Source organism: Aulonocara stuartgranti, assembly GCF_965226115.1.
Source record: "Aulonocara stuartgranti genome assembly, chromosome: 20".
NCBI lineage: Eukaryota > Metazoa > Chordata > Actinopteri > Cichliformes > Cichlidae > Aulonocara > Aulonocara stuartgranti.
Window position 1 is genome coordinate 7555211 of NC_138956.1, and position 25723 is coordinate 7580933.

At 40.3% G+C, this 25723-nt stretch overlaps 2 protein-coding genes across 4 annotated transcripts; one reads left to right on the forward strand and one right to left on the reverse strand.

Moving 5' to 3' along the window:
- Window positions 1–210: 210 nt before the first annotated feature.
- Window positions 211–18076, reverse strand: mbd6 (methyl-CpG binding domain protein 6). Of its 3 annotated transcripts, none has more exons than XM_082519621.1 (13): window positions 17346–18076; window positions 16495–16712; window positions 15366–15499; window positions 13501–13603; window positions 12873–13044; window positions 8738–11164; window positions 7044–8053; window positions 6404–6512; window positions 6108–6253; window positions 4571–5338; window positions 4327–4379; window positions 4083–4149; window positions 211–2046 (listed from the first exon to the last, which is right to left on the reverse strand). In XM_082519621.1, exons 3-13 carry the CDS (start codon window positions 15479–15481, stop codon window positions 1975–1977), a joined length of 5043 nt encoding a protein of 1680 aa, XP_082375747.1. In that variant the 5' UTR covers window positions 15482–15499; window positions 16495–16712; window positions 17346–18076; the 3' UTR covers window positions 211–1974. The 3 variants fall into 3 exon arrangements, with proteins under 3 accessions (XP_082375747.1, XP_082375746.1, XP_082375745.1); XM_082519620.1 differs by having other exon boundaries at window positions 212–2046; window positions 12864–13044; window positions 17681–18019; XM_082519619.1 differs by having other exon boundaries at window positions 212–2046; window positions 12864–13044; window positions 17346–18019.
- A 323-nt stretch (window positions 18077–18399) lies between these two features.
- stac3 (SH3 and cysteine rich domain 3) lies at window positions 18400–24970 on the forward strand. The gene is made up of 13 exons (XM_082518831.1): window positions 18400–18711; window positions 19368–19408; window positions 19869–19947; window positions 20368–20521; window positions 20631–20728; window positions 20862–20922; window positions 22538–22635; window positions 22983–23052; window positions 23144–23193; window positions 23325–23407; window positions 23533–23584; window positions 23672–23809; window positions 24360–24970. Exons 2-13 carry the CDS (start codon window positions 19401–19403, stop codon window positions 24465–24467), a joined length of 999 nt encoding a protein of 332 aa, XP_082374957.1. The 5' UTR covers window positions 18400–18711; window positions 19368–19400; the 3' UTR covers window positions 24468–24970.
- The last annotated feature ends 753 nt before the right edge of the window (window positions 24971–25723 follow it).

Sequence of the window (25723 nt, forward strand, 5' to 3'; positions counted from 1 at the left end):
TTTTTTTTTCTATGTTTATGTTACATCTATCTATCTCTAGAATTTTTTAAAGGACATTAAGAAAGTCTTTCCAAAAAATTCAGCAAAAAATTCTGATTTCTCACTATAACGAGGGCAGGACTGTGTGTGCGACCTGAAGGAATATTTAAACACATATCATATTCAAATATTCAGAACACAAATCAGCACAAGGTACATGTATTTTTTGTAAATAGTTTAATATTAAATAAAAAACGACTCCCATATAAAAAAAAGAAAGCTACAGTCCACAATTTAATCGTCTTTTTTTAACATAAGTATTGAAAGCAAGGGGTAGAATGAGAAAAATACTTAATTACAATTCCCAGAAAAAATTCACAATTCATTGTTTTCTCTCATCTGTCTCTAACAATATAAAATCAAAATAAAACACATTAACTGTACATATGTACAAATCTCCAAGTGTAGAAATTGCATAATCTGCTTTCTTTTTCACTTTTCTTTATTCTTTTTTTGTTATTTTATTTTAAATACAGCTAGAGATGCCAGTACTCTCAGGGGCAGGGCAGTGTGTGGAGGAGAGTTCAAACAGTGACGGGGGAGACAGAGCAAGGATATCACTCCAAATCCACAGTAACACACGGACTCAACAGATCCACATAAGACATTATCGCTCTCTGTGTTATAAGTATTCCAGCCATCCATTCATCCAATCAAAGGACATACAGTACTTTCTGTAAACACCTGGTTCCTGTTGAACTTCAAAATTAAGCCTCTTTATTTTTTTATTTTTTTTTAAATAGACTTATCTCTTGCCTGGGTCTCATCCCATGTAAGTCACCAGAGCTACATGTAATTCTTCACAGCGTCAAGTAACACAGCATCTGAAATGTAAATGGGTTGTCAAATTATGACAAACGACACTCGTGAGTTGCACTAGATTTGTTGCCGGTTTTGCAATTTTTACAAACATCAGTATGGTTAGTCACTGGGAACCCTGGAGCATTGCAAAATGATTCAAGGTTGTACAAAACAACTTCAAATTAACGTTTTCTGTTGGTTTAACATGGAAACCAATACATCTCACATGATATGTGAAATTATATTCAATGAAAAACTTTCCTGTTTGTAATCAGCCACTGATATAAACTACCTAAGAAACCTGATTGAGTAAACCACACTAGTTCCTTGGTTTATCCCACATAAAGATTATATCATACTTTGAAAAAAAGGGGGAGAAAAAGTCAAGTTTCTTTCCTTCCTGTAGTCTCTTTCAGCACCGCCTGAAAACCTGGAACATTTCTCTAAAATACAAGCACAAAGAGACGTTCATCTTACTAAAAAGACAAAGTCTCACTGAAATGAAAAACGTCCTGACAGTGGGGGGCTCAGCAACAGCACTGTTGTCCAACACACACACACACACACACACACACACACACACACACACACACACACACACACACACACACACACACACACACACACACACACACACACACACACACACACACACACACACACACACACACACACACACACACACACACTTTCAACAGAGAGCATCGTTCAAGTAGATGGGCTTCGTCCTGACTCACAGTAACACACTGATGAGAAGAAAACATTACTCGTTTGTTATTTTCATGTTTTCTCATTAATATAATTCTAACACAAACCTAATTGAAAGATCATTGTTCACAATGTAACGCAACCATTATTTTGTGACCTAAGAGAAAACACAAGTGAAAAAAGTATCCACAAAATCTCTCTTCATGTTTTTCACCTTTTGAAATAAACTCAGACTAGATCTTTCTCCTATCTGTTCATAGTGGTTGCCATAACAATGGTTGACATGACAGCATCATATTAGTGCAGTTGATTTTTTTTTTAAGGTCTAAAACAGTAGTGATGAGGTTGGAGAGATGGAGGGGTATACAGAGGCATCTGGTTGCCTTTCATTGGTGAACAGCTCTGAATGATGGCACCCTCCACCAATCACTGCCTTTGAGACCTGGCGCCTCGTCGCCGCCTGCCGCGCACTGACCTCTCAGGCTTCAGCAGTGCTGTCTGGAACGAGATAGAGTGTGAGAGAAGAGTCACATCAGGCTCATATCTTTGCAGCTGCCAGTGGTGGAATGACTTTGCACTGCAGTCAGAACTGCACAATCATTGAGAAGACTCATAGCACCAAACAGAAACTGCTCCCTTCAGCAAATCCTTTACACTGAATCCTGCACAGCAAGCTTGCACAACCCAAGCCCCCCTCATGTCTTGACATTATATTATCTGATATTATATGACATAATGTGATATCATTAAAAGGCCCTAACACCAGAGTGCTGAATATTTTTCTTAAATGCTGGTTGTTAGTGGCATTTCTTGTGCCGCATTGTCATTAATGTGGTATTTCTACACTTCAAGGATGAAAAAATTAAAATACTTTGATTCACTGCACACCACCTATCTGATGCTATGAAGATGTCAAATAGCATTATATTAGCTTCATTGTTCTTTACACCCATGCTAGCAGCTTTGAGAGGAGTCAAAGGATTTTAACGGTACCATTAGGTCTGTGTGATATGACCAAAATCTCATATCCCGATTTAACACATCTATTGTTCCGACAACGATATAAATCACAAAAATGTAAAAATTTTCTGTAAAGTCTGTGAATCTCGGGCAGCTCGACTTACGTAAAGTGTTTTTAGCTGGGAGTCATGTACCTGAAGTCAAATGTTTGAACCAATGCATGAATCTATACATTTTTAGACATAAGTTCTGTGTATTTATTACACAGCGTGCTGCGGGGAAAAGCCTGTTCTAACGTTTGAGTCTAAGGTTTATTTTTTAGCACCTGACGGCTCTTTGTTGCTTCTCATCCGTAAACACTTTGCATACTCTTTCACATGATTCACTTTATATTGAAACGTCTCAACAGGATCTTGAGCTTTATTGTGAAAGGTTTATGTGGAAAATAAACAAGCGGACGGCGGAGCCACGCGATGGTTTTACCGTTGTTGTTGCTAACAACAACGCATAAAAACAGTTGCCTGTCTGTCCGTAGTGTGGTTATATTAAATATAAGAGAAAGAGAGCATTTGACGAAATTAATATAGCCACTACAGTGACTATCAAAACGATGAAAAAACATTGCCGTAAACAGCTTATTTTGCGACACCACGAAACAAACAATAGCGTAATATGAAAGATTTTCATATTGTCATCCGATATATCGTTATATCGAACAGCCCTGGGTACCATGACTCTGTGATGAATGCTTATCGATCAATGGTTCTTTACTCATTATATAGTTTTACTTTATTACATTTTGTATTCACTCATATTATAGTGCCTCTCTTCCATTCTTTACCTAACAAAACAAAACTGAATACATGATTTACTTTTATGCCATTTCTTCTGTGTGGTTTTGAGTGCCTATTCCACAGTATACAGACTTTAGGCAAGAAAAGATATAGTGTATGATTAAGTTTTATTCGAGGTGTCGAAAGATTGTTTGTGTTTCCAGCCTTACATACAAATGATGTTTGGCAACGAGCACTGTTACCATAAACTCTATTGAAGTCAAATCTCACTTCAAAGTAAATGACTTAATGTTCGTGGAGATCAGTTTGTGAGATCAAATGTCTAAGATAGCATCAATAAACAGGAAATCTATTACTTTGTTTCTGCAGTACTCAGAGAAGAAATAAAAATATAACACCTTGTTGATACTTGGGTCTGATTAGGCCTCTGGACCCACTTGTTACCCGGTTTCAGGTTTCCCTACAGACTGTTTTAACAAGTACATGTGTCAGTGCTGCCAACTCAACAGCTGTTGATGGATTTTCACCAGAAGCCATGCATGTTAACCTCAAAGTGTGTTAACATGCAAGTCACATATAGTCAATTAAAACATGCCAAACTGTGGAAAGGTAACAGCAACAGCAAATACCAACAGCTGGGGGAAAACAAGGGCCGTCTTTAAGACTGCAAAGAGTCTGACTAAGAACATTTGAATAGAACTGGTGAGAGGTAAACAACAACCAGCCCTTCTGCTAAAGAACAATAAATCCATAAGTCATCGAGAGGGAGACAAGTCTTACTGTAGCCTTGGTTTCCTCTAGTGCTGTAGCATCCACGTCTCTGAAGTCTTCTAACACATTCTGAAGCCTGATAAAGTAAGAAACGCATTAGTATGCACTACAGTATGCCAAATACACCTGACAGGACAGTTATTATAGAACTGCATGTGGGAGACACTCTGATTTTTACTGGAAATTGAATTATCCAGGCAACTTTCTGTATCGAGTACAACTGAGAAATTAACCATCTTAAAAGGAGTCTTACGTTTGTTTCCTTTTCCTTCCTCTTCTGGCTCCAGCCGCTGCTCCTGCTTGGTCCTTTGTGTAACCAGAAATCATGTTACAAGGTTATTATGATTAAATCATGCATCATTGTTTTACATTTCAGCTACTTAAATTCATCAAAAGCCTATAACCAACCATTGTTAAAGTCCACATTCTGGTGTCTAAAAGAAGCAAAAACATTTTTGCCTTTGAGTATAAAGGAAACAGAAGACTTGGGCACTCACCATTCCCTGTTCAGAGTGCAGCAATGTCCCAGTTGTCTCTTCAGTGGGCCTACTATTGCATCCATCCCCAGGACTGAGATACCCTACTTGGGGAAGATGCCCCTGCCTATCCACACCTGGATCTACATAAGGGCACATAGATGCAGCAGGCCCAGCACAGTCTGTCTTGGCCTCCTCCAAGTATATAGGTGGAAGAGGAGGTTCTGGGTGAGTATGTCCCTCTACCATAACTGGTTTCCTTTGTAAGGGGGACACAGACCCATCTTCAGTGGGTTTGGGTGTCCCTTGGGCTGGAGAATGGGCTGCTGCTTCCAGACTAAGTCGGGATAAGTCTGGGTTGCGTAGGGAACAAGCCCGCCGTGGGCTAAGGGAAACTGGGGCACTTGCCTGTGGCAGAGTTGGGACAGTTGTGGACGGTGTATGGTGCTCCACAGGAAAAGAAACTGGAGGTAAGGCACAGAAGGGTGAAGTGGGGTCAGATGGCCCCAAATGGGCCCCATCTTCCTGCTCTTTAGCACTGACTTGAAGAAAAGAGGTATAAATCGTGTCCATAAAAGAAGTATAAGGATCAATGACAGATCTGCCCTCAGATCCTCGCTGAGAGCCTGGAGTGGATTCTTGGGCAGGAGCTGGAGCTAGAGCTGGAACAGGACTTGGGATCACTTCAGGAGTGATTTGACTGGCTGGTATGTCTTCCTGTGGGGCAGGGCTTTGCACTTCCTGCAAGGATACTGGCTTCTCTCCCTCTGAGGCTGGAGCAAGGTTCAGCTAGAGGAGCAAAAAGAAAACGATATGTTAAGTAACTTTCAAAGATCCAGAAAGTATTAGAGAATTAAAAATGTGTTTTCTCTTTGTTGCAAAATTGCCTAAAATTATATAATCCTCCATTTATATATGAACATTCAACTTTAGATTGTCTTTATATTTCCTTAAAGCATCCAGGAGGAAAACAAATCTAAATCTTTCAACATCTGATGATGCTGAATTCAGTCAGTACAATGTAACACTTGTCTGAGCGTGGATTTAATTTTTCACTTACAACCCCCCCCCCCCCCCCCCAAAAAAACAAACTATTTTTACACGCTTCCAGATCAAAACACAACAGGGCTTTTTTAAAATAAATGATAACATCTGTAAAGTATTGATGCAATATGAGAAGAACTCAGATGTGAAGCTTTATGACACAGATGTTGCAGCGGATATAATCTGCAGCTGCTATAACTGAAACATTACAGCCATTCCCAGAGAAAAGTTAGTGTCTTAACTTTTTGGACACCATAGTTCACTGAAGAAAAGAAAAAACAACAACATATTTTTAGTGAATCTAGGAAACACCATTTCTCAAATTGTGGCACATTATTTTGTGCAGCACATATGCATTCACATTCACCCACTTAGGATTTTCTTAACAAATGCAACATGGTGTTTGCAGCCAGAGGAAGGTTATTATGGAAAACAGCAAATCCTTAACACTAGTATGTACAGTAAAGAAAGGATAAAAATGCTGTGTTCTCCAGACTTCATGCTAGGTATGTACCTGTATGTTGTTGAGTAAGTTGATTGCTCCATCATGGCCCTGTAGCAGTGGCATCCCCAAAGCAGAGGCCTGGACTGGTGGTAGAAGAATGGAACCAGCTCCAATCCCCACAATGTTATGGAGGCCTGTGAGGCCAGGAAGATCTCCTATAAAGCAAAAATTACACTAATACACAGTGTATAAAAAATACTGCAATAGAGTCCCTGCAGAGTTTAAAGTTTAACACTGAAAGGAAAATAATATTTATTCCTAAAACAATGAGAAAGACATATAACACAGGGTGTGTGCGAACTCACCTAATATAGCAGAGTTCAGCAAAGTGGGGAGTAACTGTTGGAGGATGGGGTTGTCCTTGCTTTGAAGAGATACGGGTATGAGCGTGTCAACACCAGCATCTGTGGGTACCTGAAGTGGATATAAAGGTTTGGGGGTTTCAGACAATGAATTATAAAATAAATAAAGTATGGCTGAAAAAACCAGGAGACATAAATTCTTCACATATATTAACTTAGTATTTCAGTATAAAAAAAAAACTAAACAAAAAAAGTTTTGGAGAATGCACACATTGCATTTTTGCAAAGGCTGAAAGGAACACCTCCCACTCCTCACACATTATCATCATCATCATCATCATCATTATTGCGTTTCTTCTTTTAGTTACTGTTGAGTGTTTTTTCTATGTTCATATATTTGAACTATAAACAGGATGAAAAACTATCCATTCATGCCACATGCCAATGGGTACATTAAAACAGTAACCAAAACCAATTGTAAAGTGTGAGGGTTTTATTATAAAGCAGGGTAGCAAAAAAGGAAAGAAATTTGGGAAACTAATACAGTAAAAAACAATGGAGGAGTTAAGGAAATGAGTTTAGTTTTTCCAAGGGAAACTAGGATGACCTCAGAGGAAAGAGCTATAGGAAATCGGGAGCGTACCTGAGGTTGGGTATGTTGGGTTTGCTGTGCAGGAGCTAATTGGGTATTGGGAGGCGGGTGGAGCTCAGCAGAGCTCAGGGCAGCAGTGAGCAAGGCAGGGCTGAGGGGCAGGAAGGCTGCAGAGGGAGGAGGAAGAGTGGCGGGAATGAGTAGAGACTGAAGGGCTTGGATAGAGCCTTCAGCTCCTGCAGGAATAGGAAGGAGGCCCTGAGTGACCTCCAAGAGCCCTGGCCCAGTTAGGGTTGATGGGTCCAGCAGGCCAGAGGTCTTATCCAGACTGAGGCCCTCTAATGTAGTAGAGATCTGCTGTGACTGCTGAATAGGAACTTCCAAGCTGACCTGGCTCAACTGACCCAGCGCAGATAGAGGTAACAAGGAAGCCTGCTGTTGCAACAAGGAGGCCATTAGCAGAGCATGAAGGTTGGGTTTTTCTGTCAAATCAGCCTCCTGCACTGCAGAAGGGGCTGACGCTGGGGCTGGAAGTGGATTCAGCAGCCCTAAAAGGTTCAGAGGGAACTCCCCTTGGGCACCACTCAACAGGGGCAACAAGGGAAACAGATGATTGTTGTTAATCTGCAGTTGCTTTTGTTGTTGGTCTTGGTGTTGCTGCTGTGCATCTTCTTGCTGTGTTATCAGTAACTGCTGCTGTTGCTGCTCTGACTGCTGGTCTGACAGATTATGTGGTGGCTGCGGTGCAACACTGGCAGGAGGTACTTGTGCATGTTGTCCTCCCAACCAAAGGCCCCCTAGGGGCAATGAAGCCAGGACTGTGGGGTCCAGGACAGATGGTACTCCTCCTGTAGACGACAGCAGCTGGAGCAGCTGCTCTTGGTTCATGAAGGGAAAGGCCTCTGCCAGACTTAAAGGAGTGGCTGAGTCACCTACAGCTGAAGGGTTAGGAGGACTGTGATTCTCTCCTTGACGAGAGGAGCTAGTGAGCCCGGGACTGGTGGCTGGAGGTTTGGTCAATGTGAAGATCTTTGGGTCCCCAAATTCAGACTCCTCCGTTCCTGTGGGAAAAACAACAATTATTTAAATCTGTTTAAAGTGACTAATCATTCAACACATTTTTATATGGATCTCGTGCTGGATGGTATGCATCAGTTATATCAGTTATCACTCTGATTCAGAGCAACAAGAAAAAAAAATAATGCACCCCTTGTTCTTGACATATATTGCTCAAAAAAATAAGGAACCATTTGTTTATCACAGTATAACCAAGCGGTTAAAATTTAGGGATATCAATCTCTCCAGTTAGACAGCATAAACCAATGGAGGAACAAAAGGACCAAGTCCAGTGCCCCACAGACTGTCAGAAAGAGACTCTAGAAGCATGAGGTCCCTACCATCCTTTAGCAGGACCACCAGAGAACACGACAACTGGCAGACCTGCCACTGGTGCCATTTTCTTTTCACAATGGTTGCCACTTCTTAACTGGACAGATTGATATTCCTGAAGTTTAACCGGCATGTTTTACTGTGATGCTCCCTTATTTGTGTATTTATTATCTTGTGTAGAATAATCTGTAAAGCCCATTTAAAGGGGGAATTCAGCTACAAATACAACTCACATTAAAAATAAGAATGACAAAAACAAAGCTGATGTCTATATGTGTAGACAACCAAATTAATTCAATAAAAATTACAAGTTTAGGCTGTACTTGTAAAACTAAAACCATGAATAACATCCTCACCTGCAGTTTGATTTCCTGGGGAAGACGTCTCAACATCAGAGGTATGGCTGGAAGAGTTGCCCTCCCCTTGGGGAACATTAGAAGATGCTGCGAGAATGGCCAGGACGTGGTTGCTAAGATCTAGAGGCTTTGGGGAAGTGGATACCCCTACAGGAACACTGCCTTGAGGATGACTAAGGTCCACTGACGTAGGTTCGTTCTTACTAATAATCTCTCTTGTGACAGTGCCCTGAGGTGAGGCAACCTGTAAAGATGAATGGGAAGCAGGATCTACTGAAAGAATGTGATTATCGGTTCGTTGATGCTTGCCAAAGGGAGATGGGGGTGTCTGCTGAGATGGGCTGCTGCTGTTGTGGAAATCTGAGTTTGGTAACACTTTGCACGAAGAATCTTTTTGAAGAGGAGTTGACTTAGTGGACTGACGATGAAGATGAGACTGCGCTGATGTGAACTGAGAGGAGGGGGGAGGAGGAGACAGTGGCTGTGGACTCAACGGGGGAGAATTAGTGTTATCTGTTCGGCAAGGTGACCGAGTCGACGAGTCCCTGACATTAGACTGATGGGTTGGAGATGAAGGTGACTGCTTGGGGCTCTGTTTATTAGTGTGTCCACCTCCTTCAACAGACACAGATCCAGACTGAGCTAAGGCAGAGCTGGATGCTGAGACTGTGGCCTGCGCATTCTGCAAACTGAGCAGGTGTAACAGGGCAGACAAAGGCTGGGTTGGAGGATCCAAGCCAAGAGGGGTGGCTGTGGGTGTCGGTCCTGTAGTGAAGTCCAGGGCCTCATTTGGGCGCAGAGGCCTGGAAAGCTGTGCCGTCTGTCGAGGAGCAGGGAACCTGGGCATCTGCCCAGAGAGGAGTTGATGATGGTTATCCAACATGATGGCATTCTGATTCTGCACAGCTGAGGTAGAGGAAGAATGCAAGGAGGAGGAGGGGAATGAAGTGGACGAGGAGGAAAGATTGATAACTGTAGCAGAAACAGCATCTTCTGGTGGGGTCTTCCGCAGCCCATTACAGAGCTGCTTGGTGTCTGTTAGCATGCTGAGGACTGTGGGAGATCGACGCTGCCGCTTCCTATACGATGTGTTACGCTCTGCTGATTGTGGCAGATGGGACGAGGAGGAAGCCAGGGACTGGACCAGAGAGTGGGATGGAGGAAAGAAAACAGTCGAGGCTGCTGCAAGGGAGGGATGGGGAAGCCTAGAAGAAGCAATGGAGGAGGGAGAGTGGCTGTTATGTAAAGTGCTGTTTGTTACCTTTGATGCCTGTTGCTGCTGTGCCTCTTTCAGGACCTCCAGAGAAGAGGCCAAGCTCACTGCATTGCTGGCCACATTTGACCTCTGGCCCTGGGTTATCTGGTTAGCCAGCTGAGCCTTGGCAGCTGCAGAGAGGAGGCTACTCGCAGGGAAAGAAGCTGGATGTGGCAGCTTGCCCTGATGGCTATGGTGGTGGTTCAGATATGGCCCCAGAGGTAAACTAGAGGGCCCTGCAGAGTTCAACCCAAACACTTGTGATCCTGCAGTGGAGGTTGGAGTCTTTGAGGACTTTGAGGAAAGACCATGAGGGTTACTACTGCTTTGGTTGGTCAGTAAGGAGGGATTATTAGGGTTTAGGAGGTGGTGATTATTAGTGCTGCTATTGCCTGAGTTCTTGAACTGCTCCAAGATGTCTTCCAGCTTGTATTTGGGAAGCTGGGGGCTGGGGTTTGGAGAGCCACTGGGAAGTGGGGAGTGTGGAGAGGAAGAGGTGGATTTCCTTCTCTGAGGCAAGTTATTTCCCATCAGCGTTCCTCCTGCTGCTGGTAAGCCTCCTCCCTGCTCAGACAGAGAGGATGGAGAAGCTGATGGGTGGCAGGAGCGCTGGTGTGGAGACATAGACATGTTATGGACAGAGGGAGAGAGGGAGGGTGGGGTAGAACCTCCCACAATTACAACATGAGGATGATGAGGGTGAGTCTGTGTTCCTCTTCCTCCTCCACCAAGGGTAACAGGGGACGAGGGGGGAGGTGAAGAGAGGGGTCCTAGCCGAGGAGAAACAGGAGTCTCTGGGGTTTTAGGTGTTCTTTGACTTTGACTTTTGCTTTGAGGAGTGGGAGTACAGGGTGACCTCTGGGGGGTGCTGTACGCTGGAAATGAGCTGGAGGAAGAACTGGAGGATGCTGAGAAAGCAGGATGGTGAAGTCTTCTCAAGGCATCTAGTGGATAGTGAGAGTTTGTGGCTGGGTGAAGGACAGAGGAGGAGCCATTGTAAGGATAAATAAAATGGTGAGAGGATTTAGGACTGGTGCAGGGGTTTGGGTGAAGGTTGTTCTGGGGTCGAGCTGGGACTGGATGGAGTTTGGGACAGAAAATGCCACGGTCCTCTTCTTCACGCTCTGTGGATTCGCCCTTTGTATCACGACCGTCCACCCGATTGCTCATCTCTGGAAGTGGGAACAAAAAATACAGCTTGTTACTCAATTTTCCCGAGCCCACTAAATGGTTTACAGAGTAATTATTGTGAAAGACAAGTCTGGCATAATTTCTTGTCCCTTTAATGTCTGAACTGTGATATAATTGCCAGAAAATTCTTTTTTAAGGAATGTTTATTGAACAGTCTGACAAAAAAAAAATATATATATATATATAAATTTGCATCACTTTTAATTCGTAAATTTTTTACATCTGTCAATTTTGTGCAATTTAATTGCTTAAAAAAGTATTGTGAGATTTATTTAGGTTTTTCGATACATTTGTTGTTAAAGGCTGTAAGAAGCATTTAAACAACCAATTTTTAGTAATTGAGGTAAATGGTGTGAAATTTGTTTTTTTCTAAAAATCAAACATTGAAATTATAACTAATATGTGAAAAAGAACATTTTACTTTTGTTATCCAATGGTTGCTGAATAATCGGAATGGAGGCCAAGCTATGCAATACAAAAATATCCCAAAACCAATTAAAATTAATAATAATCTAGAGAAAAGCGAGCAGTTATCTAACCAACCAAAATGAGAGAATTATGCACAGATGTGCATTAATGAAGGAATATAACTGCACAGAGTGCATAGGAAAGGCCTGGTTCAACAGTTGCTCCTCACCACCCCATGTGGCTCTCCAACTTGTCGTGTATACAAGGAGTGGTAACACTAATAACACCATACTAAAATATCCAGTTCACATGACTTGAGTCAGAGCAGCTCTACCCATTCAAATAATTCCTATTTTACCCAAATTTTTAACAGAATTGAAGAGAGTTGTGTCTCAACACTGATTTTTACCAAAATACAAACAGTTTTTGGGTGGAAATAAGATACAATAAACTCGAGGAAACAAAGCACGCCAGAACTGGAAATCTTCATTTTCCTAAATCTCTTCTGTTCTTAGGGTGAAAGGACATCAATACTACAGCAGTTTGAATTCTGTGTGGCTGACAGCTGCTGCATTCAACAACACAAATGCAGATCTACAAGAAACAAATTTCCTTTCAAACTACACCTACCAGCCCCCACAGGATTTCCGGCAGTCACTGGCTACTCATGCAGATGGTCAAATCCACTCCCACATGCATCTCACAGTCAAACACATGTGATCCATAATATGGATGCAAAATTATGTGTGTAAGTCTGTGGCTTAAAGTGTAATAAATTGCATCGAAACATTGTGGATTCTGTTAGAGTTTCTCTGATATTCTACTAATCGAAACAGAGTGCAAGAGAGTAGAATGGTGAGCTAGAAGGAACTGGATTTGAAGGCTGACTTGAAGACACTTTATTAATAACAGCCTCTTAATTTCATAAATGAAATTTCATCTTTAATTGGTTCTACGATCATGGTAATACTTATCATGTATTCTCATGTAGAAATGTGTGCAAAGTCCTTTACCTGATGTTACTGCCGTGCACACAACACTGTCAACATTAAAGGCTGTGAGGGGAACCTGTCAACATCGTCCATAGAGACTTTATTCAAAGAAAAATTAAAACCCAGCATTTTCTGATTTTCAGCTTTTCTTTTTAAGGAAATATGTAGAAATTAAGAAAAAAGTATCACTCAAATGTTTATGTTTTTTTATTAGATATTATCTAAGAGCAAACTGATAAATGAGTACCATGTCTCAAACCTACTGCATGTCATTGCTCACCTTGGTTACCTGGATGATGAAAGCTGGCAAAGGGCAGCTGTGAAGCCTGCATACTCCGACACAGGGCAGCCATTGCCACCACTTTCCTGCGATGATTACAGAGTTTGGTCATGTCCTGCTCTGCTTTGCCCAGTGGCTGGCTGTGCTGTTCCACCTTCACACCCACTGTGAAGTTGAAAACCTGCACAACAGCAAAAAGGAGGATTAGAACAAATTCAGACAAAACTTTATGGAGAATATGTAAATAGATTTTCTCTGTACTTTTATGTAACTGTTACACAGTAGTTTTTGCTTCTCTTAAGTATGTGAGGTTCTGTTTTGGTCAGGATGACGTAAATTTTGTTATCAGAGGGTGAAAGCGAGACCCTGTGCAGACATCTGTGTCCCAATCAATTTGTTGTGACTACTTGAACAGACAAATCTAACTAGACATGCTTCCTATAAGTATTCTCCATGCCAACTAGGAAAAATGTACAACAGCTGCTTAGCTGTGATCCACAAGTATATTTGTGACACAAGAATGAGAGTGAGATTAACACCACAGAGCTTACTGAATCTAAAACTCTGTTGTGTATTGCCAAACCTTACTAGAAACACACAAATCAACAGCACAAACAAACTGACAGACTGACAACACCTTGTTGATGATGAGAGGACACTCGAGGCCACATTTGCAGGTGCCATCAGTCATCAGATAGGTCTTGACCTCTTCCAGATTGGACAGGGTTGTGCCACTGGGACTACAGGAAGAAGGCAGAGAGAAACTGTAACAAATGAGACACAGTTAAAGCACAAACTCTGCCCTGGCTCTGAACCTAACACCAGCCAGTGCAAAATGTCAGAAAAATGCAACTATGCGTAGGGTGTAAAGGGGTGGACAATGATGTATGACAGGAGTTGTTCAAGGCCAGAAGAAAATTGAGCGTGACACATAATCGCAAGGCATAGCAGCCACAGAAGGAATTTTTCCTTTCAAGAATCATTTGTAGGCAGCATTATGGTGCAACTGAGCCAAATCAATTTGAGCTCAAGCTAAAGCTGCAGCTCTCAGAGCAGAGACATGTATACTGTTCATTCTAGGAAAGCGTTTGCCAACCTTTAATATCAACAAAGTCATTCATGAACAACTTATGGGAGACCAGCCATTTATGGGTCTACATCCATACTAGCCACTGGTAGTGAGGTTCAGCAAAACTAGGAGTAAGGTCTCAGCTGATAAACATAAACTACTTGTGCATTTTTCAATTCCATCATAACATTCATGCAGTTTGTGTTTTTTTTCCTGGTTAGAGCCATGGGGAGCTAATGGAGAAGGGCAAGAGAGCTACATGCTTGAGACTCCCAGTCAATGAGTAAAAGTTTCCCTGCTGACTGTACAAATGTGCAGAAGATAATTATGAAAAAAGGTTTGATTCAATCCAGTTCAATGAGAGAAACCACTAGTGTCATTTGCAAACACTGCTGACCCATACGAGAGTCTGAAGGACACAAATCCACTCCTGTGGTGCTTCTACACCTGTAAAATGCACAAACTGGCCCAATAATTAAAAAATATTCCATGGAGAATTGGCAACATATAGCACAACCTCCTCTGAAGCGTTAAGTCTCAATCAGGGTATATCTAACAAAAAGCAAAGTTTCAGAGTCTTGCTCCAGGGCTGGGGTGTCTGGCATTAGATAGGTTACTAGTTAGTAATGCAGGTTATGGCTAACATTAAAATGAACAGTTTAAAAAATAAATAAAAAATGAACAGTTAATTTCAGCCAAGTTTCTTTCCAACTCAGTGGCTAATAATGAGTAATACAAAATTTCATATTTACAATGTCACATTTTATGTCTAAATTCAAGCGTGATCCAAACCACTGCTCAACAAAAATATTGTTATCCAAATGGAAATACTTTTTTCTCTGCCTCAGCTGCCCAGTATTTTAAGGCAAAGGGAATCCTTTCACAGCAAAAGAAGAGGGCAAGTGTGGAGTGGAGCACAACTGCAGTAAATCTAAGAAGTCTTTAGGTGATCTTCAGGATGAACGACTGATAACAAAGAAAAAAGTATGTTTCTCTTTGGTAGAAACAACATAATATATATAAAAAGCCTAAATCTGTCACTTGCTTTTGAGCCCCCACTAAGACCTAGTATGCTTGAAAACACAAGTATTTAAAACCACCAGAATAAGAATAAATAGAACCAGAATAAGTGCTCACCAGAATAAATAGAACATTATAATTAACACATTTAATTTTACTCACTTTGCACTGCCTAAAAGTGCATAAAACATTTTCTTGTCTTCTTTGTTGTCTATAGCTAGAAACAAACTTCAAAAAAACTAATCCAAAACCGCAGTCATCCTGCCAGGTAACATCCCCCAAAATATGTTTGCAAAACCAGTACTGTCATTTTTCAAGAATACATTATGTAACAATTATTCAGTGGTGTGCTTTCAAAACCTGTTGCCCAACTATTAAAAATCAGCAAGTTCATGTGTGTGGAACCAACGTACCTGACATAGAGTACCTGCCCTCCTTCCACTCTCCTCTGCCAGCCGATGGGGACGTGTATTGCAGTGGTGTGGACCCCATCCTTGTCCCCACTGACAGTATCACTGCCTCCCATCATTTTGTAGCCTGCCAGCACCTTGAAAAGCAGGAAGTGTTAACACATCTTGTCTTTTAACATAAGGAGGGGGGTAACATGAAGGTATCATGTAGTAACAGTTCAGCCTGTCGAGAGTGGACCCAGGGACTGTGCTGCTAACAAAATTTTAACCATTGTGGTATCCCCTACTGCACAACTTTACTTAAACACAAAGAGAAATCCAATGCTAAATACTCTTATAGGGGGGAAACAGTTGTTTAGTCTCAGCATCTACTTTAGGTTTCAAGCCATCTATCCTCCCCCCTCATCCTGCTATCTCTACATTATACGGGTTGTCAAGGGTGTCTATACTAAAGCCTCTATGAACCAGATGCTTACTCATCCCCAACCCTTTCATCTGGGACTTGTTGGAGTCTAACCAGAAAAATAGTTCAATTTTTCATGCTTATGCTACAATAAATTTTGCTCATCTCTTCTGAAAGAGCTTTCCTCATTTAACTGTATATTGTGCACGTATCAGGGAAGTTCACTAAGCCTGAGTGAGTCACTGAAAAAAGTAAACACACAAAAGATGAGTGAATCTTTCTGCAGTAAAGATTTTGCAATCATTAATGTTTTATTTCAAGCAACCTGCATGCTTAATGTTGAGGTCACATTCAGCTTATTACACAACATCAAATATCAATCTCGGATATCAAACATTACAAAATGTACCCTATGCATGGTGATGAAATCAGCCAAGATCTGAACTAAAGTAAGCAGCATGAACATGGGAAGCACTGCAAATTAATTCCACTCTACTAATTCAGCATCATTTCCTTTACTTTTTAGCTGTCATCTGTGTGTCGAAAAGTTCTGGGAAAGTACCCAGCAGTTTCTTTTCTTATGTCTGTGATGAAGATAATACAAGCCCCTAGAGAATGAATGTGATGTAAACATGTTGAAAAGGGGGAGTGGCCACAGCAAAAGAACGGTTTTTGGTTTATTATCAATGTAAAAGTAATACCAAGACAAACAAAAAGAAAGTTGCATACCTTGTCATCTTTGGGAAGCCAGGATCTGTTTTGGCTAGAGTATCCACTGTCCAGTGTACATGCTGGTGGGTTAGAAGCACACTGCCAGTAAAACCTGACTTGCCCAAACACCTCGACTTTCTTCAGCTATGAGGCAGATCCCTCTCTTGAAGGATGACTTCTGCAGATTTATTAGTTCAGTTCACATCAGAGTAGGGATGTGGGTGAAGGTGGAGAGCCTGCAAAGAAAGGTGGAGGTGGATTATGTAATCTGGCAGCGACCCCCGCGGTAAAGACATCGTGCAACAAACCTATTCTGTAACTGATATGATCTAAGCGTGTTTGAAAAACGACGACATCAGATGTATTAGTCTTCCCCAGAAGAACTTCAGAGTAAGCTCTGGCTGCTTTGAAGTAGAAGGGTGTGTTTGCCTAGGCCCGTAGTTTACTCAGTGTTTAGCGACAGTATAAGCAGCTGCAACAACCAACTCCGAAGCGAACACGCTGGCACATGAAAGAGCAATTAATATAGCTCTGAACTGAAGTATCCTTTTTTTCTTAATTTTGTATCATAAATAGCGTAAAGTATGAAAAAAAAACATCCCACAAAGTACACGGCTCATACACGGCAGCTAGCGTCCAGGCTAACAGCTAAGCTAGCAAGCCACCCTACTTTGTACTGTGTTGTCGTGACAGCTGTCAGGCGCACAAAACACTCCAATACAAAACTCTTGCCCGTTAGCTGCAGTAACAACACACGACCCATGCACAATACCGCGTTGTGAAAAAACCTCTTATAAATCGGATACCTACATCACACTTTACTTATTGATATCCGTTAGCTAACGTCAATATTAGCAGGTCCTACCAACCTTTTCTCTGCGTCAGGCTCTGTGTTGGCGAAGTTTTGGAGTCTTGGCTTTTCTGGCTCGCGGGAGAATCAAGAGTTAGCTGGCTAGCAAACGGGCTAGCCAGATAATGTTTTGAAAACGGCTGATACTTTAATAAATGAGCGCAAAATAAGTCACTGTGTAATCCAATTCCCGTAGCGGTGTGCGCATTCAGCTCTCAGCATTCATACAACGTCTGCCAGTCCGACTTAAAAACAAAGGGCAATAACGCTTCATTTTACTGCGCCTGGGATCTCGGAGCTAACGCTGCAACCAGCTAGGCTAGCTAGCCAGTCAGCTAACTGACTGAAATTTACTTGATTGTGGAGTGTCCCGACAAGACTGAAGGCTGTCCCGCTCCCGGTCTGCAGCTATCCAGCCGTTGCTTTGCTTTCTCTTCTGCTAAACCGTGGAGCTTTCAGGTATATTCCCACAACCATAACGGCCCATGTAATCCCCAATTCACAGTTGCCCACTGTTTTTTTTTTTTCTCACAAATTCCGAGCAAAAAATAATGGAGTTTTTACTGTTGAGCATGCGCATTAGACGCTTAAGGAATATTGTACCCGACATGCAACGGGACCTTTGTAGTGTTCCAGACAGACCTGAATGAAGCTGTGTTCAGCTCCTTGACAGAGGACATGATAATGACAGAATAATAACATGTGTTCACTTGACAATAGTGGATTCACTTCCGCCTGTCTACACTGCATTTGTGGCCCACATCACGAATTTTATATGAAAAGTTAAACATACTCTAGGCATATATATATATATATATATATATATATATATATATATATATATATATATATATATATATATAGTAAAACATAGTAAGGGGCATATCATAATAATTCATATGCACACAGATACAGCATGATATGGAAAAAATATGTTTATTATAAAGGCCACCGGCATTGTTAATTTGAACAAGTGGGACAAGGGGAAAGAGATGTATTGAAGACAGAAGGAGAAATTGTATCTGATTTCCCCCCGTCATCGGTGCTCAGTCCAAGGTCCTCAGCTGTTGCAAAGTGTCAGCTTGACATAGGACCGCTAAGCCTGGCATGCACACAAGCACACACCCAAAATCATAGATACACATCTCCAGATATACACTCAAACTACAACCTAAAGTCACTTTGGAAAATATCTAAAAAACACAGAGGGACCAGACTTTTTGACAGCCCAGCATCCCGAGGGCCCGAAGTGAAGCTGCTTTGTAACATACTGACCATACAGGGCTCTGGTCATTGCCAGCAGGTGAAAACCCATTCACTGAGATTTTGCCAGCACAACGGATTTATGATTTCTTCAGTGCGATCTGTACAAATTTAGACAAAAGGTAGGCCAATACTGTAGTTTAAAGAATGTTTTTAATGAAAAAATGTTTGTGCATGACCTGTGTTATAATCACTCAGTTTATTTGAATTAATTTGAGTGAAGTTCCATTAGTTTTAAAACACGAGCTAAACAACCCCAACTCTGAGATTATCTCTGTCACTTTACAAACTCAGATTTTTTTTATTTCCATAACATTTTTTTTATTTTTTGTTGCTTTTTTCCAGGCTGACAGAGGCAGCCAAATTTAGCTGTGATGAGATTAAATTTCACAACCCTAGAATAGTATAGAAGACGAGCACATTCTAACACTGCGTGGATATGCAAGTGCATGTAGCGTTCACACAGACACAGGAATATATTTTCTATTGTATTACCACATTTGATACTTCTTAAATACATTTTTAATCAAAACCAAATGCAGGCTTATTTTCTGATATTTCTTTCAACTTCCCTCTAAGAAGTTCAGAAATGTGTATTTAACTTTTCAGTAGCACCTACTTTGAAAACAATTTGACATAATAGTGGATATGGGCTAAGTATTTCAAAGTTTTGAGTAAACAAATAATTAGTAATACATTCTCTCATGATATAACTTTTATTAAATTGTCTCATAATCTTTTGGGGGGAAAAAACAACACCTAACTCTTTACTTTCTAGGTGGAGGTGAACTAACGCTGTCTACATCAAACCATGGAGCCGTAAGTATAATTCTTAAAATCAATATACTCGCCTCTTGATACTCATTTTATTGGCTTAGTTGTAGCACTTGTTTACCATTTAAGTCTTAATTCCATTTCCTGTTTACTAAATACTGCACTAGCCCATGCCATAAAAATATTCTAGAGCATCATGTCTAAAGCAGCTCTATGTCCACTTGAAAGAATGTGCGGCAAGGATATCCTTAAACAAATTGAGTCTTATATTGCCATGATTCTACTATTTTAAGGTGGAATGGCAGTTTCACTTTTACTTGTGTTTGGTTTTTTTAAAGATTGTTTATATGCAAAACCTTGTTCCTCACTTTATATGCTTACATGTTCCTTTAGAATTAAAAGTGATCATAATGTTGAGAATAAACAAAATAACTATCTATAGCCGCACCAGTTAACCTCACTCATGGCTGAGTGTGTTTTTTCTTTGTGTGTGTGTGTGTGTTAGGGACGATGACAAAAACTCTGTGGATATCCATGACAACCCCCCAGCTCCTGACAATGTAGTGAGGGAGGACGGAGACACTGTGAGTGACAGCACCATGTCAACCCCCCGCCATTAGCAGTGCAATTCTTGGGCTGTTTAAAATAGCCACCAACTGGGACATGGTTGCAGTGCAGCATCAGCTGGAAACAATATGAGCTTAAGTGTCCCTGTCTTATACAACCTTATGGAAAAAAACTGAGCACTGCTGGCTGATCTGGATTAGTCATCGAAATGTTATTCACTAGGTCCTGAAAAGCTAAATGTAAGACAGAGATCAGGTACCAGCTGATAAACAAACAAGGCAAGACACTAATGTAATACTTTACAACACTGTGTGACATTGACACTGGCAGCTCAGTATGTTTAACATTTAAAAACTTTAATAACAACTTATATAACAACTCTATCACATCTTTGTTGTTGGGTTTTTTTGTCTGACATATGTCCCTTGGGTCTGTAGGTCTATTTCATATATGAGGAGGAAGTGGAGGTGGAGGAGAAGGAACCAGAACCTCCTTTAGAGCTTGTCCGGGTCAATGACAAACCCCACAAATTCAAGGACCACTACTGCAAGAAGCCCAAGTTTTGTGACGTCTGCGCTCGCATGATAGTCTGTAAGTGCTGTTTTTTTATATTAATGATATAAATAATCAATCATCATATAATCCCATAGGTATTTGTTCTAAAAATTGAGACTGTTAATTTTGGTTCCTCATCTTTCAGTGAACAACAAATTTTGCCTGAGATGCAAAAACTGTAAGACCAACATCCACCACTCATGTCAGTCGTATGTTGAGTTTCAGAGGTGTTTTGGCAAAATTGTGAGTTTGCTGATGTGCACTGAATATGAAACTATATTTGTAACATCTGCAGTTTCCTTTTACTGCCCTTGAGAGTGAGAGAGATATATTTTTTAAAACTTTTTTAAAAAACTTTTTTTCTTCTTTCCTGTAGCCGCCTGGATTCAGAAGGGCCTACAGCTCCCCTCTGTACAGCAGTGACCAACCAGACCCAAGTGAGTCCACTGAATCTGGAACGGCAATATATCTCTTGTGTATATAAATTTCTTAACCTTAAATTCAAGGCTGCTATCGCAAAGGAAACTAAGCACGGTGTCTGCATTTTCTCTTTAGCAACACTTGCAGTCATTATATTTAACAAGCTGCATTTAAAGATTTTTAAACTTAAATGTGCTTGAAATGATTAATTTAATGACAGCAAAATTTAAAAAGAAAAACATTTTTAAAGGACAGTGCAAAGCAGACGTTCAAGCAACATTCTGACCTTTGTGTTGGGAAATAATATTTCTTAGAAAAACAGCAGAATGTGTTGTGTCACTATAACCCTGATCCTTTTATCCCAGTGCGTCATACATTTAGTTAACACTAAAATAAAATAAAAAAAACAAGTAAAGTGAAACAGCAAACACTTGTTTGGTTATTTTCCCTCCATAATTCACATTCACTTACCTTCACTTTGTTATTTCCCCTGGTCCTCCGTGCAGCAACTGAAGTGGCTCCAACTACTAAATATCAGTGATTTAATAAGAAGAAGAATTTATCACGATGGTCACGGTAATTTTAGCATTTTAATTCTTTGGTTTGTTCTTGTTCCAGGGGGAAATGATTGTACAGTATACACCCTTAGTGACTTGAAAAAAACAATAATTGTGTACACAAGTTTATAATCTATAATCTATACAGGGGTCAAAAGTATACATGTGGTCTCAAATATATACATACAACCCCACTAAAAATTGGTTCAGTGTCTCTCAGCAAGGTATAACCTGACCAGAAAAAATGGTAGTCATCAACGAGCTTCTGACATAATGATACACTTGACCATTCATCTTGGCAGAATTAGTATAAATTTGTTGGCTTCCTGCTATCCAACCAGCCATGTTTCAACCATCTAGCTGTTGATTTGAGGTGAATTTGAAGAATTTGTAGGTAGTCCTCCTTGTTCATTATTCCGGCCGCTTTGTACACTATAACAGTACCACTGGCAGCAAAACAGCCCCAAAGCATGATGCTACTACCACCATGCTTAACAGTTGGTACAGTGTCCTTAGGTCTGAAAGCTTCACCTTTACTCCTCCAAAAATACCACTTGTCATTGTGGCCAAATAGTTATATCTTTGTCTTGTCTGATCATAACATTTTTCTCCAGGAGGCATTTGACTTGTCCATGTGGGCTGCTGCAAATCTTGACCAAGCTTGAAAGTGGTGTTTTTGGAGCAGAGGTTTCTTTCTTGGTCAACACCCACTCCGTCCAGAGTGATGTAAAAGTTACTACACTGTGGACAGTGACACTGGTATTTGAACAGTTTCAAGTTCATGGCAGGCTTGAATCTTAGTGGTTCCTGGGTTCCTTCACTCTTCTGCAGGTGACATTCGAGTCTTCTTCCAGATCTCGGCAATCTGGTGACACATTTGAATAACTTATGTACAATTGTTTGAACTGATGATCTTGGAATCTGCATATGTTTAGAAATATCTGAATGAGTAAATATAGTTTTCCTTTTTAGATTAACTCTTCGGGATCTTGAAAACATAGACTAGTCAATCTAGTGCAGTGTAGCAATTCTTATACTCCATGTTGATTTTGTGTTTATCCCTGTCCTTAACCAGACAACCCAAACCGGAACGACCCAGTTTTCGACACCCTGCGGGTTGGCGTCATCATGGCAAATAAGGAGCGTAAGAAGAATGAAAATGATAAGAAAAATGTAAGCATTTATAATAATCTTAATCAAAACATAAAATCTATGAATTTCAACAGTTTTCAGGGACTGACTCACTACAAACAAAATAAATACAATTTATGTAATCAAGAAAATGCAGTGTTTGAAATCATTTTAAGAACAGATTTCATGTTTTATATATAAAATATGAGATCAGTGCTGGTTTTTTTTTAAACTTTTTATTTTGTACTATTTCCAATTTTATAGTACATGCAAACAAAAATATGAAAAAAGAACACAAAAGAAACAAACTAAAAGAAATAAAGGACACCTAATCTGTGGAAGAGGGGAATCAGTGATCAGTGCTGTTTTAACACTGCTGTGTCCTCTAGATGATGATGATGATGGAAGAGGAGGAAGAGGAGAACCAACAGCCCAAAGAGAATGAGGAGGGAGGAGAAGGTAGAGTTAAAGCAAGAGCTTATCTCTGTGGTGTAAAATATGCAAGTTAGTCATAAAAGATATGATTGTGTGATGTCTGATACTCAAACAGGGAAGCCTGATGATAAAAAAGAGAAAGGAGGAGACAAAGCAGATGACAAGGTAAGCAGTCGATTATTTCATACATGTAACGCTTTGTTGCTAAGTAGCACCATACGTGCATGTTTTGTTTTTAATTTAAATTTAATAACATTTGCCATATAAATTAGCATCCATGCTTTTTTTGTCCCTAGACTAAAGGCACTTTCTCCCAGTCCCACTATTACCTGGCTCTCTACCGCTTCAAGGCCATTGAGAAAGATGACCTTGACTTTCAGTAAGAAAATCACAATCAAATCTGAACACTAATGAATAATTATTTCTATTTTGTTAAATTTAATCAACTTTCAGTTTTAATATAAAGCCAGTGACAAAAGCACTTACTGAGAATGTGTTTACTAGCCCTGGTGATCGGATCACAGTGTTGGATGACTCCAATGAAGAGTGGTGGAGAGTGAGTTAAAGTTCTTAGAGGTTTACAAATGCTGTTTCAGTTTGTGCTATTGATGATGAGTACACAAATTCTGCTCTGTGTTGTCAGGGAAAGATGGGAGAGAAGTCCGGCTACTTCCCCGCCAACTACCTCATAAAAGTCCGAGCATCAGAAAGAGTTTACAAGGTGACGCGCTCCTTTGTGGGAAACAGAGAGATGGGACAAATTACACTTAAGAAAGACCAGGTAACTTCAGTATGTGTGTGTGTGTGTGGTTTAAGGAGCTTGGAAAGAAAAGCATCTGGGATCTTTAAGTTTCCTTGAAGATGTTACACCTCTCATCTGAGAAGCTTCTTCAGTTCTAAGAGCAATTGGTATGGAGTCCCATATTTTAGGATCAACAGGGGGTCTGTGACCCTCTTGGGGACACTCCCATAGGGCTTAAAATCTGGAACGCTTTCCTTTCCAACCTCTTTAGACTACGATGACCTGGATGACTGAGAACCTTCACAGACAGGTATGTGTGTGTGTGTGTGTGTGTGCGCGCGCGCGCGCGCGCACGCACGCACACACACACATAAGATAGTGCATTTTCTTTTCTGCAAAAAAGTGTGTAAAACCACTTGAATTAAAGTCAAAAGTCTGCACTTCAATACATTTCTATTGTTTGATTTGAAATCCACTGTGTTTTTGTACAAAGATGTGTCTTTTATAAATTATGACCCAAATTGTAAATCAAAGTTCTTTGTCTTTATAATAAAAAGGTTGCTTAATCTGTTGTCACTCTGTGTTTCAGATTGTGGTGAAGAAAGGAGATGAGAAAGGCGGCTACTTGAAGGTCAGCACTGGACGCAAGCTGGGCTACTTCCCTGCCGATCTGCTGCAGGAGATCACTGTGACTTAATCAACCTGATATGAAATGGAAAATCCATTGCATAATAACGAAAAGTATTAGCGAGAACTGGAGGTCCTGATTTTCTACATTTACTACTAATAGAAAAGCTAAATATAGCTGTGCCTTTGACATAATGGTTTAAAAGTCATTTTCACTAATGCCTGCAATGAAGAAACATTTAGCTGATTTATTGGTTTTGCTGTGAACGGCGTAGTTATGCAAGTGTTTGATTTAATTTAAAGTTTGAAAAGAGCAAAATTTTCTTTGATTGGATTTGTAAATAATTTCACATGTATGACTCTGAAAACCTTAACCAAGATAAGAAAAAATCTGTGTAAAAAAACATCAGTGCTATACATTAAATTGTTTAGTGTGTTTGCACCATTTAATACAATTAAGTGGGTGTAATGCTTGTAGTGCCTAAAGAATTAAACCAAAAATGCTCTTAAGAACTGTCTGTGATGCTTTCTTTAAAATGTAGAAAATAAAACCTCATCTGAGAATAAATGGTATATTTATTTTTTCTATGGCTTGTATTCTGTATTAGTTTGCCGTGAAGTGACCATTTCCGAAAACAAGGGGTAGTCAGCAGCAATGACTCTTCCCTGAAGTCATGTGCCATTAAAAATCCATCAATCAAAATTTTTTATAAGCAGTTTCATAAAGAAACTTTTTTCCTCAGTGAAAATATTATTTTTTTATTTATATTTACTGCATCATATCATTTAATCACAATTACTAAAAGGAAGCTTTTTGGTGGCACATAAGTTAAAGAGAGCGTTACACTTCAAGACAGAAAGCCTAACTTTTACATATAAAAATAAATATTTTTACAGATAAAGACTTTTATGGGATTACCAAATCCAGATAAAGAAGTGCTCTTAATATGACCTAACATGTCTCCTACAGACCTCTCACACCCTTGTTTACTGTAAGTTTGGTCAGTGCAGCGCTAAGGGCCTGGGTGCACATAATCACAGACGAAAGAGATGGGTCATCTTGGCATCCTGAATGTGTTACTTCCTCAGTTTGCTCCAGGATTTTGACTATAGCCTCTGTTAAATCAACTGATGCTAAGACATACCCACAAAGATCCATCTGTGCACACTCTGCTCCTGTATCTCTGAGTTTAGCTTGTCAGTTTGTCAGTATTGGTAATTTGCCTGGCAGCACTGTCTACACTAACCACAACATGACACCCTTCAGTAGCACCTGTCACTATTCTGATGCATCCATTATTAGGGACGAAGAGCTCAACAGTAAAT